The sequence below is a fragment of the Lichenostomus cassidix genome, chromosome 6 (assembly GCF_008360975.1).
Source record: "Lichenostomus cassidix isolate B80296 chromosome 6, HeHo_3.0, whole genome shotgun sequence".
NCBI classification, from domain to species: Eukaryota; Metazoa; Chordata; class Aves; order Passeriformes; family Meliphagidae; genus Lichenostomus; species Lichenostomus cassidix.
In genome coordinates, this window is record NC_139487.1 from 20,058,895 (window position 1) to 20,077,542 (window position 18,648).

Genomic DNA, 18,648 nt, shown 5'->3' on the forward strand with positions numbered 1-18,648 from the left:
TATATGTTATAGTGTATTCAACTTCATTGGTAAAACGCCAAAACAGTAACTGTTGAGCAAAGGTGTTACATGGTTCTCTACTGAGCTTCTTTATGGAAGCAACAGAATTCTAAAGATATAAATGTTGATGAGAAGATACAAGTGGTTATGAAATAACCAGAGATCAGCTGTCCAAAGACTAAAGGAAACATGAAAATTAGGGTTTCGCTGCTAGTAGAAGATAGGTTTCTCTCTATTTTCTCACCCTAGTAAATAAATTTCACCTACTTTTGAACTCTAATCCGTAGTTGGTGATGGTTTTTACTTGCTATGGACCAGAAGCAAAATTTCAAGTTGAGAAAGGGATTTACTGCTTTGTGATAAATACGAGGTGTGAAGGGAACATTGGTTCATTGTTACTGAAGACACCACACAGAAGCTCCTTAGACAGTGGTTTGCCAAGACTAATTAGCATGATTAAGTATATGTTTTCAGAGCTGGAATGCAGATTTCAGAAGCTGTCTCAAAGTTTTTCCTAAACCAAAAGGTGGTTTCACAATGCATTAATACCTCTGTCTTGTGGAAGAAGGACAAATTGAGAATGATTCTCACATGTTTGTCTCTTCATTTGCATTTTCCTGTGCCTTTCTGAGATAATTGATTGTGGGTATCCCTCTCTTCAAAAATGGGTACTGAAGAAACCACATAAAGAAGCTATCAAGAAAATATACTTTTTTACTCTGAGATTTTAAGTTACCATGCCAGTTTTATCTCTCCTGTGGGTTTTTTTTGCCTTTTCCTTTGGTTAAGTTTCTCTTCCCCTCCCAAAAAGTCTTGCACATTCTTTGCCTGTTTTAATGTCTTGCCCTTCTACGGGGAAATGTTTCATTTTCTCCTGTCTCATCTTTCTACTCATCTTTCTTCTTGGCTTCCATGTATTTTTCTTCTTGTGTAAATTTTCTCTTTCCTTTCACCTTGCGGTGATCTGTGTTGCTGAATGACCAGAGATCACTGAGGCTGGATTTGCAGTTCAGGCTTAATGAAGCTACAGGGCATATTTTTCCATGGCATATTTACCTTTGGGGGGAGCAAGGATAAGAGTTCAGGTTTGATCCTAGACTCTGAATTGTGCTCTGCTTTTGTCTCCTATTCCTTTCTTTATCTCCTCCTACCCCTGTTAGTGATTTTTTCCCTGAGTTGATGAGTTCACAAAGTGATGAGATGTTTGAAGAAGCCAGGCAGGCTCGTTCAATGGGTGGTGTCTTCATAGCTTCACGAATTGTGTTGGGCTCTAATAAATTCTGTGCTCCTCTTGCTCTGGTTTGGTGTTGCTTTTAGTCATAATATAGTGAAATGATCTGTATGTTTGAAGACCCATCATTTAAGTGTAATTTATTATGCAAGTCTACAATTTTAGAGTTCCAGTTCAGTTTGAGGAACAGCAACAAATCCATAGCATAACCTGTATGAAGAAAAATAGAACCTTTTGTACAGTATGTTTCTTTAGTGAGAAAGGAAGAAATGAGAAGTCCACTGATCAAACTTAGGAAAGTCTGTTTAGAGGTATTAGTATACCCTTAGTAGAAATCATTCGGCATTTGAGTTGTGGGAATAAAACTCACATGTTGACTTGTGGGCAGACTCCTTTTTCCCCTCTCTGAAGTGGTTCATACTCCAATCAACCTCTGTTTTGCTGTCTTCTAAACACACACACAAAGCCCCTCTTCTCTCCCTCCACCAGCAATACCTTTGAGGGAACAGAAGTGGACATCGCGATTTGAACAGCGTCTCTTACAGCAGTTATAAAGCAGGAGCAAAGAGCATTTGCTCCTAAATATTCTGTGTCCTAGGTAATATGCAGGATATATTACCTGCTCCAGAGGGAAAAAGGAATGTGCAATTTAAAAAGGCACTTACATACTTTATTGATCTTCTGGAGTAAATGTTTGTCTATTTAGAATATTGATAATTGAGTTGGAAGCTTTTATTTGTTTGTTTTTATATAATAAGAAACATTTACAAAGAGTCCAAACTTATTTATTCTTTACTTGAAGTTGAATAATGTGTTTAAAATTTCATTGCTTCTTTTTAGACCAACAACTTTTTGTATTAGCTATCTAAGTGTAAGACTGTAAAGCAGTTAAGTCTAATGTGAAACTGTGTCATGGCTAGAAGTTATTTTTTTCAACTTTATTTGAATGCATTTTATCTGTATTAAGCTCTTTCCTCTCTTCTGTTTTGTAACATCCTTCTAAACCCTCCAAATGTATAATTCAAAGCACATATGATTCAACTAGCTAAAATACTATATTTAGAATTTTATTTTTTTAAAAATTAAACAGCAGTGGTGCATAATGTTCAAAATACTTAAAATAGTGATTCTAATTTCAAAATACATATCACACATTTCTAAATTACCTCCTCTGAAGTAGTGTAGTCTTGAGCAGTAAGTGTAAGATTACCAATCAGAAGATTCTCATTCTTCTCATAGTTTATGTGTTCTTTGATGCATCTTTTCTTCTTTGCTTCTTTATTTCTGGCAAGGCTGTGGGTAATTGTGTAGCATTTTTAACAGAAAAGACTGAAAGGGATGTCTTTGAGGTCATTTCTCCACGGTGGTTTAAACATGATGGGCAGAACTTGTGGAAACTTAGCTGTTTTGATTATTTTTAGTTCATCTATATTTGCTTCCTTACAGTTGGAAACATACTGTCTTTGAAAAGAGTGAAACAAAGGAGCTCTGTCAGGTTGCAATATACTATTATTTAAAATCTTCTGCGTATTTTGAGAAAAGTGATGCTGTGAAAAGTAGCTGGTTTTAAAAAGATATTCTTCTATGATTAATCATATTAGTGGTTTTGGATAGCTGGAACAAAAAAAAAAAAAAGAAGAAAAAAAAAAGAAAGAAAAATGAAGATGTTGGTACTTACCAGTACCAATTAGGCAACAGCTGAACATGTTTAAGCTGGAAAATGCTGTGTGTTGATTTTTCTGTATTAACCTAAATCTCTACTGATGTGAGAAAAAGATGGAAGTTAAGACATTCTCTTTCCATAGAAAGAGGAAACCTGAAAACGTTGCAGGAGTAGTGTCTTTAAACAAAATCTTAACATTCTCATTCAGCTGCTGCATGTAGGGAAGCCTGAGTATTATTTCTTGATGTCTCAGTGACTTTTTTTGCCTTTCTTTTGTCTGCTAGGTTTATCTTGTGAGTGTGAGACATATAGTAGGGCTTTCAGGCTTCTTTTTCTTGTCAGATAAAGAGGGGCATGTAAAAGAAAGGGAAAGAATAAATTGATAAAATGGAGGAGGAAGAAAAGTATCTGTCCTCAGAAGAAATCCTGCCCCTTTATGGGAGAAAAGCTGAATGCTGGAGGGGAGAATATAGTTGAGAGTATGAGCAAGAGGGACCTCAGAGACCAAAAACAATATAAAAAAGGAAGTCCACCTTTTTTTTTTACAAAAATGTAAATAGGTAGCATGATAAAAGAAATATTACCCAGAATTTGTCTGCACGCAGTGAGAGTCTTTACAGGGAGGCATCCAGGGGTACTTTTTTTTCTCCCAAGTTAAGTCATTTATGTGGTGACTTATTGCAGCAGTGGGCAGGGGAACACCTGGGCTACTGATTCTGGCTTTTCCTCTGTTCAGAGAGATGAAAAATTTAAGCAGATGGTCATCATTCTTTGCTATGCAGAAATAGTGGTAAACATGAATAATTCATTGATGGAGACCTGAAAATGAAAACACCAATGTTTTAAAATGCAATTGGTATTGCTCCTTCCCACCCCGCCCCCCCGATAAACTAGTGGAAAAAGTTAATTGTGGCTTTTCTGTTCATTAGACTTGAGATCTCTAAAGATGCTGCTTTGAACATGTCTCCCTAGTCAGAACTAAAGAAAAAGTGAGTTGACCTTAAAAGTAGCCGATACCGTCTAGATTCTTTCTTACATATATGCATTAAATTAATGCCTGTGTGCATTTGAGCCACTCTTAATGGCATCTTGTCGATGTGTGTGACAAAGTAAGATTCTTTGTTGAAGTACAGAAAAGTTTCTGAACCTGTGAATATTGGATATTGTATGGCCTTATGGAATCTGTCCATGTCTGGTTTCAGGTTTACTGTCCTCAGTATGTGCTTGCATTTGCTTGATTTTGTGTGTCATCAGTTATGTTTCTTGAGACTTATTCTTTAGTATTTTTATTTTCTTTTTAATGTCCCTATACTGGAATTCGTATGTGGTAAATTTACATCTCCCTCATCCTTTGGAGAGTGTACCAACATAAATTCTTGTTAATTTATGTTAGAGGCTAATTGAATAGCTTGATGATGACTTGAATGCCTGAGTTTTGTGCTTTTAGGAAATGATTGCTGATGTAAAAATTATTTGTAAGGGTTTGACATTTAAGCTTCATGGTAGTCCTGCCGGTAGTATGTAATTAATAGGTGTAGAAATGAAATTACAGCTTTTTCTGAGAATCGAATACCTTTGTGAAATCTGTAGGGCATAATTTAGTAATTCTCCTGAGGTCTTTACAGTTCCTGTTGCATATTGCATGCAATTCCATTTCTTACCTCATATTTAGGTCAGTGAATGCTGAGATGGAAGGAAAAGAAATGTAGCTGTAAATTTGTTTACTAAAGCTCCAGGTGAAAATATTTGCAACTTGGGCTTTTCATGCATGTCCTGAAGAGAAGGTGATAGTTGTATTTGACCCAGAATGTCTGGAAGTTTTCAGTGACTACTTGCTTGCATTTAAAGCACTAGTGCATGGGATCAGCTAAGCTCCTTATCCTTCTCAAAGACAGGGAGTTAGTTTTGGCTGTCTGGTAATGAATAGGAGCTGTGTTCTGTGGACATTTTCAGAAGATGATTGACTTTGCTTCAGTCTTGTGATGTTGGAGAGATCTTGGAAGATATTATTCATTTGCCTGGCCAAATTCATGCAATGGACTGCGGTTTTCTGCCCCACAGTTTTCCAGGGAAGCTTTTGGTATTATTTTTGTGCACTGAAAATAATAGACATGATTGTAACTAACCCCTCCTGTGAACATTCTGTAGCTGCCTGCTTGCTTCATATATGCCCTTGGACCCAGTTTTGTTTCCCCCATTTGGGTCTCCCTACAGGTGATGTGAGGAAAATGGAAGGGAATTAATTTCTTGGTAGAAGAGGGACTTTCTCCAGCTGTAGGCTATTAACAAATGATCAGGTGAATGCTTTACCTTGCAAGAGAAAATGTAATTGTTGGGGGCTGCGAGCTTAAGGCAGGCTAGGGCCTGGCAGCTTTGGAAGCTTCTGTCCAGGGTTCGGGCTGGCCGGGGACTGCTGTGCTGCACCTTGGAACTGCGGTGGGAGAAGCTGGAACTGAAGGACAGTGCTGACTGAGCTCTGTAACTTCCCGTGAAGCCATAGACCTGAGGTTAGATCTGGGGAGATCTTTGCAAAACCAAAGGATAGGGAATGGAGTTAGGTATGATTTTTTTTTTTCAAAAGCATTAAGATGTCACACTTCTTTTGACTTGCATTTATAAAATAGATATTTAAACCTCTAATAGTTTCCAGTTGGTGATATTAAGAGGTGATACTTTCTTTTAGTTCCTGACAGATATTAATTTTTCTTTTTGTTTTTTTTTACTGTAGAGGTGAGAATGCCTCATCCTTTTTCTATTCCTTTCAGACAATAACTTTCCCATCAGCCCCCCAAAAATTGGCCTCATGTCATGCTAATACATTCAGTAAATGCAGCTCTTCAGTGTTTGCCAGTTCATTTGTTTGGAGGATAAGAGAACTGTTCTGGGATTTATTTAGACACATGAAAAAAGCTGGTTAGAGATTAATTTTGTATGTTATACTTTGGGATGGTTACTAATGGTAGAGAACAGTGCAATAAAGAGTAGAGGTTGCATGGTGTTTTGTATGACTTTCTTTTGTGTCTGAAAACATATCAATACTTCTTGATAGAGATTGATTCTCAGCTGTGGTGAAGTCAGACTTTTGATTTATCTTTGTGTTCCATCATCTGCATTCAGAAAAATATTTTGTCCATGTTGGTGTTTGTAGGCTTTTTTTTTTTTTTTGCCACTGGAGATAATTTAGAATTCTGAGCTTTTAAAATACCTTGTGTGAGGAAGGAGTGGGAATAACTGGTAATACCGAGCCTTGCTTTGAGGAGGCAGGATCTGTTTGCTGCTTGTGCTCTGAATGCACAATCCTGGTTGTGCAGAATTCTGTCTGCATGGGGTGAGAGAGCAAGGAGTAACAGTGCAGGGGAAATGACTTGCCTGAAGCTAATCTGCTTCATCAGCTGTAGAGTTATTTTGAATGCAAGCTGCCCAATTTGTCATGAAACCTTGGCCAGCACTGGCATGAATGCAGTGTTTTGTAGCGCTGTCTGTCTTGCTTTACAAAAATCTGCTGTTTATTTTAGGATTTCTAACAGCTGTCGGGTGCTTGCCCAGGCTGCTCTTCTTATGAAATGAATTAATTTTTTTAGGGAAAGAAATGGAAGGGTTTGGATTAAGAATGTTCTTGTCTGAATTTCCAGAGGGGGTTGTCAAATTGTGAATGTTGCATTACCTACCTAATACTGGTATCACAGTTTTGGGATCTCAATCATGTTAGAATAGGTGAGAGTTGAAAAAAAAAAGCCATAGAATACTCCAGTTTCATCAACACAGTCTTGTGCAGATTTTCACAGTTATTGCATAGGATTAGCAATAGAATAAATGGAAAAAACACCTTTCTGATCTGGATTTGAGTTGTGTTTGGAGAAGTCCTTACATTTTCTCAGAGCAGATGTTTTCTGTACATGCTTTGTACACACTTGCAACAAAATCTGGAACCATTAGGCTGAACACGGGTGAATAGGATCTTAGGACTTCGCGTTAGTGATGGAGGAATGTGCTGGTGTTTCTGTCCTGAACTCAAGAAATGAAATAATGGATTGCCACCCCCCCCCCCCCCCGCCCCTCATCAAACATATTCTTTATTACCAAATGTAAATTGTAGCTTTCTACAGTTTCCTTGAACTGTAGTTCTGAAGATGTGATTAAAGTGGTTTTCTTTGTAGAGCTCTGGTTTCTAATATAGTAAGAATGTTGTAGCTATGATGCTTTAAAGACATAAGGAAGAGAGCTTTTGTGAGAGAAGAAGGGAGATCTGTTCTTCAGCCGGCTGGCCTTCAGAGTGCATAAAAAGTTTTCAGATGTGCACCTCTTTAAGTTTTTAGTGTGTTAGAGCTCTTGGACCTCAGACACACAGCATGCATCTTCGGAGTTTTAGTTCTTTGGTCAGTAATTACTTACCATTTTAAAACCTCACCAGCTTTTTTTCTTTTAGGGCTTTTTTTGTCTCATGGAGTGTTGTGAAAGTGTTACCAGGAGTTGGCATGACACTGGAGTGCTTAAAGATGTAACTTTAAAAATAATAACATAAAGATAAAATAGTTTTAACTCCATCTGATATTGAAACAGCAGGAGTTGTGCTGAGTGTGGGATTCTTCCTTTGTTAAATGCTCAGGTTCATTAGCAAAAACTGTTTTGAGGTGCAGTCTCTATGATTGATGTTAGCACAGTGGTGATGCCGTTTCTCCACAGGTGAGCAAAGTTAAGTCAGTTGGTTTTCAGTTGTGGGATTTTTCTACCTCTATGCATCCAGAGAGTGAATGTAGTAAACCATTGTGAAATGGGTTTGTCAGAAATGTGCAGAAGGGAATTGCAAGCCTTAACAGGTTTAAAACTACTGACACTTTAAAAAAATCCCCAGCCACTCACTCCCTCTAAATCCGCAATCAGTTGTATTCTGCAATTCTGCAGGGCTTGTGTGCAAATAATGTACAAGTATTGTTTTTATGATATTTTAATGTGTATTAAGGCCGGCCTTATAGAAAGAACTAATTATGGCTTCCTAAACTATCTTAATCTTGGAGGCAGAAGTCATGATGCTAGGAGATATGTATATGCTGTCAGCCATAGAATATACTTCTCTCACTTTTTCACAAGGGAAATCCAAATCCAGCAACCAAAATATAATTTGAGCCATGAAATATTGTGACTTACACATATGAGCTGTTTGTGCTGTAGTGTTAAGCAGTTTTCAGAAATTGAATTCAGATGAAATTTGACTCTGCTGTGGCTTTTGCTGCAGGTGGCAGAGACTGTGTGGGTGAATTGGACACCCTCCTGTGATGAAATGACCCCTTTGGCACTGGGTTTATAAAAAGTGCCACTCTTAAAACGTTGCTCTCAAAACGTTGTGATGGCTGTAATGGAATTTGTGTGGTAATATTTGTTGCAGTTTGTAAGTTAGTGTGAAGTTTCCAGCTCTAGACTGCAATGTGTGCATCTGAGATCTCTATTTTCAATGGTTTGTGGCTATGAATCTCATCAGTCTTATGCAGTAAATGCTAATGAAAAAATTATGTTGCTTATTCATCTTTTCAACTATTTGTACATAAAAAGGTCATTCAGTGGCTTAGGGCTGATGTAGGCCTCCCCCAAATTCTTTTTTCTTTCAACATGGTCTTATATCTCTGCATTTGCAACTTACTGACATCATTTTCGGTGTCATTTCACTGCTGCAAAATATTTATGTGATCAGATAGAGTTGCATAACTCTCGTTGAGGAAATCAGAGGTATAAGAACGTCTTGTAAACACAGATCCCATTAGGGTTTTAGTGCGGTTAGTAAGCTTATGGGGGTAGTAGCAATGGAGAAGGAGGAAGAAAAAAGCAATAAGAGATTTGTTCCTAAATTTAACCCCCCCGAGTTTTTAGTTGAGAGTTCTGCACTATTTACAGGCAGTAAGAATGTGCAAATTTAATGAGTGAATTGCATGGGCAGAAAAATAAAACCAAATAATCCTCATAGTTTTGTTTTTGTTTTAATCCTTGTGAACAAATTAATGTGTCAGTGATTCAAACTGAATCTTGCTTTGTTCTCTGGACCATTTTGCTAATTTGCTGATCACTTAGTTCTCTCTAGGGATATGGTTTTGGTTAATTAAAAAAGTGTGTAAAGTGTGTGTGAATATAAATATTCTAATTCGTATGTGATTAGAGTATCATCCTGCCATACAAGCCTCTTGGAGAACACCATATTTTTAGAGTTTTTCCTGTGGCTAGTTAGCTGAAATACTTGAGGGCTGCATTACAGTGTCCTGTCCTTGCTGCTTTTGTTAGATCATTTGTTTAGTTGTGCTTGCTTGTCATGAGTATGTGAATATTTTAAAAGTACAGAAACATTGAGAAAAAACAAAACCGAAAGAGCCCTCGAGTCAGAACATTCCCTCTAGTCTGTATTCTGAGCAAGCTTGATTAACAATAAATCAGCAGCAGTGTTTGTAGCATCCTATCTCCATCACTTGATCCCTGTTGTTGTCTAACCCTCTTGATCTGTCACAGCATCTGAAAAACCCACACAGATGAATTCCACCGAAGGCTGTTGTTCTCCGGTTGTTCTTGCAGCTGGCTTTGTGGATGCTGAGGTGTTTTGGAGGGAATTGGTTTGAAATGGGTAGGATGTGAGAAACAAAGAGCTGATACTTTATTATAACTCAATATAGCAAGTATTTCAGTGTAAAGGAGTTGCTTATTTTCTTAAGATTGACACTGCTCCAGTAGTTGGGGAATCAGGAACCTCTATCTTCACATCTGTTAAAGAAAAACTTCTACTTTTTAGCAATCCTGTGGCTTGCTTGGTTGTTTGTTTTTTTTTTTTAATGAGGAATATTGTGGGTTTTTTTCCTTTGTATGAAATGCCATGGGATTATTAATCTGAAGCAGGGGAATTGAAGATAGAGCTAATTGAAGACAGCTGGGAGTCAGTCTTTGAATAGGGAACTGAAATTCACGTGCCTTGTGGATGGAGCTTTGCATGAGAAATACTTTTAAAGGAAAACATCTTATTTTCAGACGTTTGCAAATGCTTGTTACATACCATGTGTCTTATCCTCAGTTCAGAGGTGGATTTTTTTAATTTTTAAATAGACATGTTGCTTTTTATAAAATGTTGATTATATGGTAAAATGGAAGAAAAAAGGTGTGAGCTATGACCTTAATGCCTTTGATATAATTTATTTGAAATAACAAGTACGTTTTTAATTAAAAGGCTTGTGTTTCATTTTGCAATGTTCATCGAGGGAAATGTTTTTAATTCACAGTATTCACCTTCAAGTATTACAGAGTTCAAGACAAAGGTGAAGTTTTCTGATATTGCTTGCCGAGTTTGAGCCCTGAAGGACTATATTTCTCTGGCACATACTTCTTAAAGACATCAACTCTGAGAATAAATTTATAGACAGAAAAAAAAGAACAAGAAAATAAAGCCAGCAGCAGAATTTTAGACAGAAATGTACAGAAAACAGTATGAGAACAAATATTTTTAAAGTGTTGATTTAGGTATTTTACAATTAAATACAATGCTTCCTCTGCTGGCCTGTTTGAGAATTCTCAGCACATTTTGGTTTTAAGGGATATCAGAGAGACAATGTATCACTGACTTGAGCCAAGGGGCATTTTACTGACAGGCACTTAAAACAAGCAGAAATGCTGTAAGTGCATTGTACAGTAACAGTTTTATCTTTCTGTGTGGCAAATCCTGTAAAAAGCAATGTGTTATTTACTATTTTTAAAATGAGGTTTTGTAAAACAAGTTTTGTAACACTCCCCACATACCTCCTTCACTGGTCAAGATTGAACTTTACATATTTCCTCTTCATTTAATGTTCTTCTCACTTAGCTTTTGATATCAGAGGTGATTCACTTAATTTTCTTCATCTTCTAGTTCTGTATGTAGTTGTATTACTTTGTTATGCTTTATTCCATTTAGGATTGAAGCCAGGGGGAAAGGTGAGGGGAAAGGTGAGATGGGGACCAGGGATTGCTGTAAAATCAAAGCTGTAGACTCATCTCTAAAAAGATAATGCAGACTAACATGCCATTTTTCTAAAGGTATATACAGGAAAAGCTGTGTGTCCTGTCTTTGCACTGTGTCTCATCTCTTGCTGTGAGTTTTGTTCGCTTGCATTTCTATTTATTCACTTGTATGTATAGTTTATTTTTAGAGGCACGTGTCAAATGAAGGTAACTCAATGGGAATAGCCTGATAACAGATACATTCAGTGTTTAGCCCAGTCGTTTTCCTTTGTTGTGTTTATTAGCTCTTTAATATTCTCAAGGTCCCTATTCTGCTCATTATTCAAGCAGTTTCTTCTCTGTTTTTCAGTCATGGAAACTTGGTTACTGTGCTGAAGAAATACTACTAGCTCATTTTGAACATGGTCTATTTTTATGAGTAATTGTTGGCTGCAACTTATTACATCCTACCCTCTAATAGGAAAGGTTAAGCAACTGCTACACATTCCTCTTTTGTCTTAAGTGCTGCTGGCACAGAAGTTGTTCTGCTGGTGAAAATGCAGGTTTGTGTGCGTAGCTTGTGTTGGCTGTTTTGGGGTCAGGCGCTTCATTATTGTTGTTCCAGCAGGAATAATTGCATGTGTACTATAGTTTTAGTTGTTACAAAGTGCCTGTAAAAATCAAGAGTGTAAATCACATGAAACAGTAGCAAAAAGGGCAGGATAGTCCTCATCAAAGCTACATGTTCTGTGTGGCAGTAAGTAGATGAGGCATGGTTCATTCAGAATGGTGTAGATATGCTTGGTCTTGCATTTAGGAGAAATAGATTAGATGGCTTCTAAAAATCCCTTCCTGACCTGGGTTTTCCTAGTCATTTAACCTATAAGTGAGAATTGTTTCAGGTTGCTTATGCTTTACTTGTGACTCTATTCTTCCAAGACTTGAAGTGTGCTTTTTGGTCTGCTTGAGTCATCATGTCTGCACAAGAGCAGAGAGTGATTCTTGCCAGTTTTGCTACACAATTTAAAAATATCTTCTCCCTTGGACAGTTTTATCTCAAGAATTTGTCACCTTTGACTTCACTGCTGTATAATTTTTTAATATTAAATTTGCAGTTGTCCCTCCTATACCTATCTTTGCTTTCTGAGCAGAAGCTGTGGTGCTTTCTCCTTTACATTTTTAGCAGACTTTCTTTTTTCTTCCTTGCTAAAAGTACTTGTTACAGAACCTGAGAGTAACTTTTGTCTGTTTTACTGGTAATACCTCTTGATGCAGGTAGGCATGAGTCTACCTACAAATAGGTATAAATCCACCAACCCAGGATTTGTGTATCCAGAAATAAACTTTTTTAATAGATCTCTCTTTGTTTAGGTCTCAAATGAGAGTATTTGAAGTCTAGTTTAAGCACCAAAATAGGACTGTCCAGCTGGCTTTACAGGAGGTCTCATGGGAAAGACCCTCTAATGCTGAGTCCTATTGCAGGCAAGAGTCTCACCTTGGCTACATGGGCGACTACCCCCTTGAAACTTAGAGCAGTTTAACTTCTTAATTTTAGCATTTACATGTGTGCCAAGGTAGCTATTGTGAATTCACTCACCCTTGAAGTATGATTGACACATTATTTTGTACTTTTCAGTTATTTTCTACTATGGTTTTTTCTATGTCTCTTTTTTCTTCTAAAAAAGGCAGGATTTTAGAACGGTGCATGGATTTATAAGACTGTTGGTTTTTCCCCACCAGGTTTTACTGCTTTCGCTTTATTCTGAAGATGCCTAAGCTGTGTGCTCTGAGTTATGCCAGATAATTGGCCACCTGTCTTCTGCTGATTACTACTAACACAGTACAGCTGATGAATCAGTTAATGAGTTCAGTGCAAAGTCAGCCTCTTACCTTACTTCACCGGGTACAGCTAATGAAATCAAGCTGGCTGACTTATGCTGGGCTTGTGCTGGAGCTAGATGAGGAGGTCTCGTGTTATAGCATTTCAAATCTAACCTTCATACCTAGCACCAGATCTTTGTGAAAAGGTATACCATCTAGGCTGCAGACCTCTTAGAAAAATGTGCAGGTGTTTCATTTGGTACTGAAGTCTTTTTTTTTTTAACCTTTTTTACCTTGTAGAGGTTGTTCAGGTGTTTCCTCTTTTCTAGTATTGTGTAATGAAATAACTCAGTAGAGTACCTCTATAGAAGAAATGTTTTTTAAACCATGAGAAATACTTCTCCTTTCATAGCTCAGAGTAATTTCAAGTCTGAAAGTGCTTCTATTTGGATTTTCTGTGATATCTACTACTGCTGTAGCAGCAGAAATGATATTTAATTTGACTATGTTGCACTAATTAAAAACAGTACTTTTTTTAGGGACTAATTAAAAGTAGTATTTTTTTAGTGACTTGATGAAAAATACACCTGTTCTGCTTGTCAAAAGTGTAAATGAAATCACTTTTCTGTTAAAATCTTGTTTATCTGCTACCTGTAGAGAAAGGGGACATATCATTCTTCTAATGTTGTTCATTTTATAATCTGCTTCTCTCACCTTTATGAATGGGATTATAGCACTGTAAAACAGAGACTGGATCTATAACATAGAGTAAAAGTCACTAGTGATGGAGAAACAACCCTAAAAGTAAAAGACTGTCTGAGAGAAGGGAATAGTGGCTAATGAATCAAATTTTACTGCAATAAAAAAATCATAAATGTGGATGTTTGAAAACAGTGGGTTTTTCCATATTTATGTAATCCTTTCATTAGTCAGGTCTGCTCAGTACTGGGGGAGATGTTGGCTGCTTTGCTGTGTGCATGCACTTTCAAAGCCCTCTCCTATCCTGTCGTTCCCAGCTGTTGGGACTGGAGGGCATCTCTAGGCAGAGGGTGAGGAAGTGCTTACTGACATCAGGGCTTAAGTTTTCCTTTGATATGTTGCCTGGGGCCGGTGGGGAGGGAAAGCTGAGGGCTAGATTGGTTTACATTCTGGCTTCCAGTGGGGTTTTAGAAGCTGGTTAGGGAGGCGAAGAGACAACATCGAATATCTGAAACTGAATTAATTAGGGGTTTGGCAACAGGGCGTGGAAGATGGGAGAACCAAGGCTTCTGTAGGGATGGGTTAGGAAGTGATCTCAGTAAAGCGGGGATGTACTTGCAGATAAGACAAGTCTGGCGTTTTGTATAGAGTGTAATCTAAGAGCAAAGCAGAAACATAAGGGATCCATAGCCTGATGATAAGAAATCTTCATCTGCAGTTTAAAGCATAAAAAGTGGAGTTTGTTTGGTAGAAGGGTGATGGTTAAATGTATTTCTGTAAAGCTCTTAGTGGTTTCAGTTAAGATCCTCATGAGCTCAATGCAGTCAGCACTGCACTGACATGTGAATTCCCAATTTCTTCTCTAAAGAACTTGAAATATAAAGACAGATACTATATGAAAAGTGGTGGTGAATGAAATAAACCAACAAATATTATTTTAAATTAGAAACTTGTAAATAGCTGAATCATGAGTGTTGCCAAAAAAGTCAGCACTAAGGTTCCTGGATAACCATTCCGTTATTACTTGTACATATATGTTGTAATAGTTCTTTGTGTAAATGCTGGAATTCACAGAATGTTCCTGCCACATTGTAACAGAAATGTGTGAAAAATGCTTGGTTAGCTTAAGTCTTGCTAAACAACATCTGTTTTGTCAGGAGACAAAGTTCGAGCCTGCTAGGCTAATGCAGCTCTTTTGGCCAAAGACTGTTTTTTAAGGGATGTGTGCCCATGCCCTGAGGGGCTGAAAACAAACATGGAGTTGAGAGACAACTCTTCAGAAGATTTCTGTGCTGACTTTTACTACCTGTAAAACATGGTCTTGGACGTGGTGAGATAAAAGAGGAAGTAGAGCTCCCTGCTTTGAATCTTTAGTCTCTCACGAGTTTTGTTCTCTGAATAGCTAATTGTGTTTTGTTTCTTGTCTTGCTAGATGGGCTGGTGATCCCATTGGTGGAACTCTCTGCAAAACAGGTTGCATTTCACATTCCATTCGAGGTGGTGGAGAAAGTTTATCCTCCAGTGCCCGAGCAACTGCAACTTCGAATCGCCTTCTGGAGTTTCCCAGAAAATGAGGAAGATATCAGGTGATAAATACTATTTCTCTTTTGTTGATGCTTAAGAAAAGGGTTCTGTTCACTTTAGGAGAATTACTGTCATTTTGATGTCCTGTATATTTGGTGCTTCTGTGGTTCTGACATGCCTTTTGTAATACGTGGATAGATTACTCTGTGATACGCTATGGTATGATATGGGGTTTTGTGCCAGGGTGAGCTATCCTGAATATGTGCCAGGAAAACTGTGTACATGTCTAGGTTCTGTGTGTAAAGGATAGCAAAATAAATGCACCCTTTAATTTGCCTAACAGTAGACTAGCTTGTAGGGTTTTGTCCTTTTGTTAGTCTTATGAAGTTGTCTTCCAATTTGAACCTGTTGCTGGAGTCAGAGCTTTAGCTGGGCTCAGAAATTGCCAAGAAGGGCTAGCTCAGTATGCTGTGCAAGCCTTTTGTTGGTGTAAATAGGAGAACCAGAATTTGCTGAATACATCAGTGATCAGAGTTGATATAGTCAAATGATGGTGTTTTTTAAGTTTCCACATTAACTACGTGACTACATAGTCAAAGATTTTCTGCTTTTAGAACTATTTCTAAGCTTAGTCAAAGCTTTTATATTACAGGAGGTCTACTCATGTGACTGTGCATTCAGAATTTTGTTGCAAAATAGTGAAACTACACTCTTTTAGAAAGAATCTTGCTGGAAGTTCTTGCTGAATGTTTGTTTAAGGTTCAGGTATCAGGTGGGGGAGGTAATGTCAGAAGTGTTGATGTAAGATCACCTGCTAGGGAATAGAGCAAGCCAGCTGGTTGTATATGCTTGTATGTCTGATGAACACAGATGTCAAAAAACCTGATGTGAACACGGAGATAATTAGTCTAGAAGGAGTTTTACTATGGCATGCTAACATTAGACCTTGAACTATACTGTATATAAAGGCTTAATTTTAGATTCTGAATGAATTTGTATTTCAGAGCCTTATACTGAAATTCCTAAAAATGCCAGTGGCTATACACAAACCCAGTTAGGAATAATGATTTTTGTGGCTGAATTGTAATGTAGAAATGGTAGGAGAGACCTGGACTTTTTATTCAAGATTGTAAAGACTTTTCAAAAGCCACATTAGTGAAGAGGATAACACTGTGAAGTTTCTCAAAACCAGACTGATCCTGACATGTTCTGTTTCTCTCTTGCAGGTTGTACTCGTGCTTGGCAAATGGCAGTGCAGATGAGTTCCAGCGAGGGGAGCAGCTCTTCCGGGTGAGGGCTGTCAAAGACCCTCTCCAGATAGGTGAGAACAGTGCAGCTCCATGTCTCTGGATACTTCAGAGTACCAAAGTCATATCTGCAATGGGACAGCAGTACTATGACCATGTCTCAAAACTAACTTTTCTGGCATTCTAGCTGAAACTCCCTGCCAAATGTATTCTTTGTAATGTCTTGAGCTAAATGACTGTGTTTTATTTTGTCCTCAATCAGCTCAGCTGTGAAATGGACTGAAAGGTCAGAAATGTTCTGATCCTTAATCTGTCTTAGCATTTTGCAAAAAACTGTACAGGATACCTTTGTCTCTGTAATGCTTAAATTCCTCATTGCTAAAGAGAACTTGACTTTCTAGTTGTCTGATCAAATGAATGCCTTGCCTAAAGTGCTTGTATGCCACAGAGGAGGTTTGGGAGGTTTATTCTTGTAGCAAAGGAGTTGTTTTAATGGTACAGTTATTCATGGAGTATTTTGGCAGACAGAAATCCTTCTTGTTGGACAGTGGGTTTTATAGCTTCTCCTACTATCTTGTTCTTTTTATATTTTTTGGCTATAGCAGCTAATCTTATCTATACAAAGAATTGGACTCAGGATTGTTCATTAAATCCTTTGAAGCAAAGAAGAATACTGAGATAGCTTTTTCAGTGACAGCTGTTTGACCAGAAGGCATTATTTGAAATAAAGGTACTAGTATGACAAGGTGGGCCATGTCAATTCATAGCAGATTTTTTTCTGCAATTGTAGGTTTTAGAATCAGAATATTATTTGGCATGTGGCTACTGAGCCTGGTTATAATAAGAAAAAATGATAATATAAAAAGCTGTGTACCTTTAAGGAGGAAATTTCTTATATTTTTGTGTGATGAGGGATTGAGACTTCTGTGGGCCTGTTTAGTTACTAGAACCAGTAATACTTAACTCTCAGTGATGAGTAAAATGAATAAATTCAGGTAAGGAGCTCTCAGAAAGGGAATAAAAGGGACATGTACTATAAAGGTTTGGGGAGAATAAAAAGAGAAGGAGATAGCCATTGAGGTATGCAAACGGCAAGAGTCTGATCAGCTGTTACCTGAATATAGGGTAGAGTTCTGAAAAGATATTACCTAGTCCAGTGTCTGCTGTAATAGCAATAGCAGGAATTCTTGGGAATGGAAGTAAAGTGATTCCTCATACATAAGTCAGATTGAGTTAAAACTACCTTGCATAGTGTCAATGAGCTGTCAGTGACACCAGATAGTAATTTTGGAATGTCAACACTGATTTGGAAAATTTGCTAAACAGGATTGAACTGACTTTTGAGGGCATTCATAATCTCCCAATGTCAGGACTGAAATGCTGAGAGGCGCCTCTAAGGATTCTGTTAAACTTCAGGAAGCCAAATGTTTGAGAGAGAGAAAATAACTTAAAATGCAGCTTGCTGAAATTCAGTAATTCCTGGGACTTCACAGTGGAAAAGAGGAAGATATTTAATAGACAGTAAAAAACTGTAGTCAGCACTTGTTTCAGTAATACATTAAAAAGGTGAGGAGGTATAATGCAGTGTATATGAACAAAGGCTGGGAATATTAGTGCAAAATGTGTGCTTGGGGGAGGAGAAGAATAGGGAAAAAGAGGTGGTGAGTGATACAGGGGAGAAACTTCTCAAGAACACATAGAAGCAACTGGGATTCTTGACAAAGGATTGTGTGGAAGGGAAGGAAGAAACTTTGTTTAAATAGTAAGGTTGCCGTGTCCTTAGTAGAGCAACTGTATCTAATGGAGAGATTTTTTTTTTCCCACGAATAGCAGCCCAGAAGCTGGGCAGCGCAGGTGGGATGAATGTATTTTCAGTTGTCTTCTCCAAATGATTTTAAGGTGTGTAGTTACAGTATTGAGTTTCATACACTGGCAAATGAGAGAAGAAACACAGGAAATCAAGCAGCCCTTGAGCGGGGAATTGATTTTGAGAGGGATTGAACAGTGCATTGTGATACTGTGTTCAGTAGGACAAAGCTTGGCTTGTGCTTTGTGCTCTTTTTGTCCCATTTTCCTTTGCAGTCTAAGATTTATATTTTGAACATAAATGATTAGTCTTGTCCACATGCATATCCATATCCATGATTTCTGGACAGTAGCACCTCTTCACAACATTCCACATTTTTTACATCCTTATACTGTATATACACATGGAGTTGGCTTTTGTAGACCTTCTCCTGCACGTTCACTTTGTAGCAGTCACACGCCCACCTCATTGCACTTAAGATGTTATTACTGTTGTTAAACAGGTGTGTTGTAGATTTCAGGGACTTTTTATCCATTATAGTCTTAGTTTCTTTTTAAGAGCCGAGGAAGGCAGCAGTAGGTTCAGTTTGGATTCTAACTTTGCATCTCTTTCAATAGTGTCTCCACTTTTTAGAGGTGCTCCTGTCTTGTCAATTTTTGGACAAAAAATTGTCCAAAATTGCCTTGCTTTTTACTTTCTGTCTGAAAGCTTTTGT

The 18,648-nt window shown here is 37.7% G+C and overlaps 1 protein-coding gene across 3 annotated transcripts in view; it reads left to right on the forward strand.

Moving 5' to 3' along the window:
* Nucleotides 1-18,648, forward strand: part of ZSWIM8 (zinc finger SWIM-type containing 8) — a 55,576-nt gene that overhangs the window by 5,990 nt on the left and 30,938 nt on the right. For all 3 annotated transcript variants that reach the window (XM_085065545.1, XM_085065546.1, XM_085065544.1), the window contains exons 2-3: nucleotides 14,788-14,941; nucleotides 16,106-16,200. In XM_085065545.1, coding sequence (XP_084921671.1) covers nucleotides 14,788-14,941; nucleotides 16,106-16,200 — 249 coding nt within the window. The remainder of the gene's footprint in view (nucleotides 1-14,787; nucleotides 14,942-16,105; nucleotides 16,201-18,648) is intronic.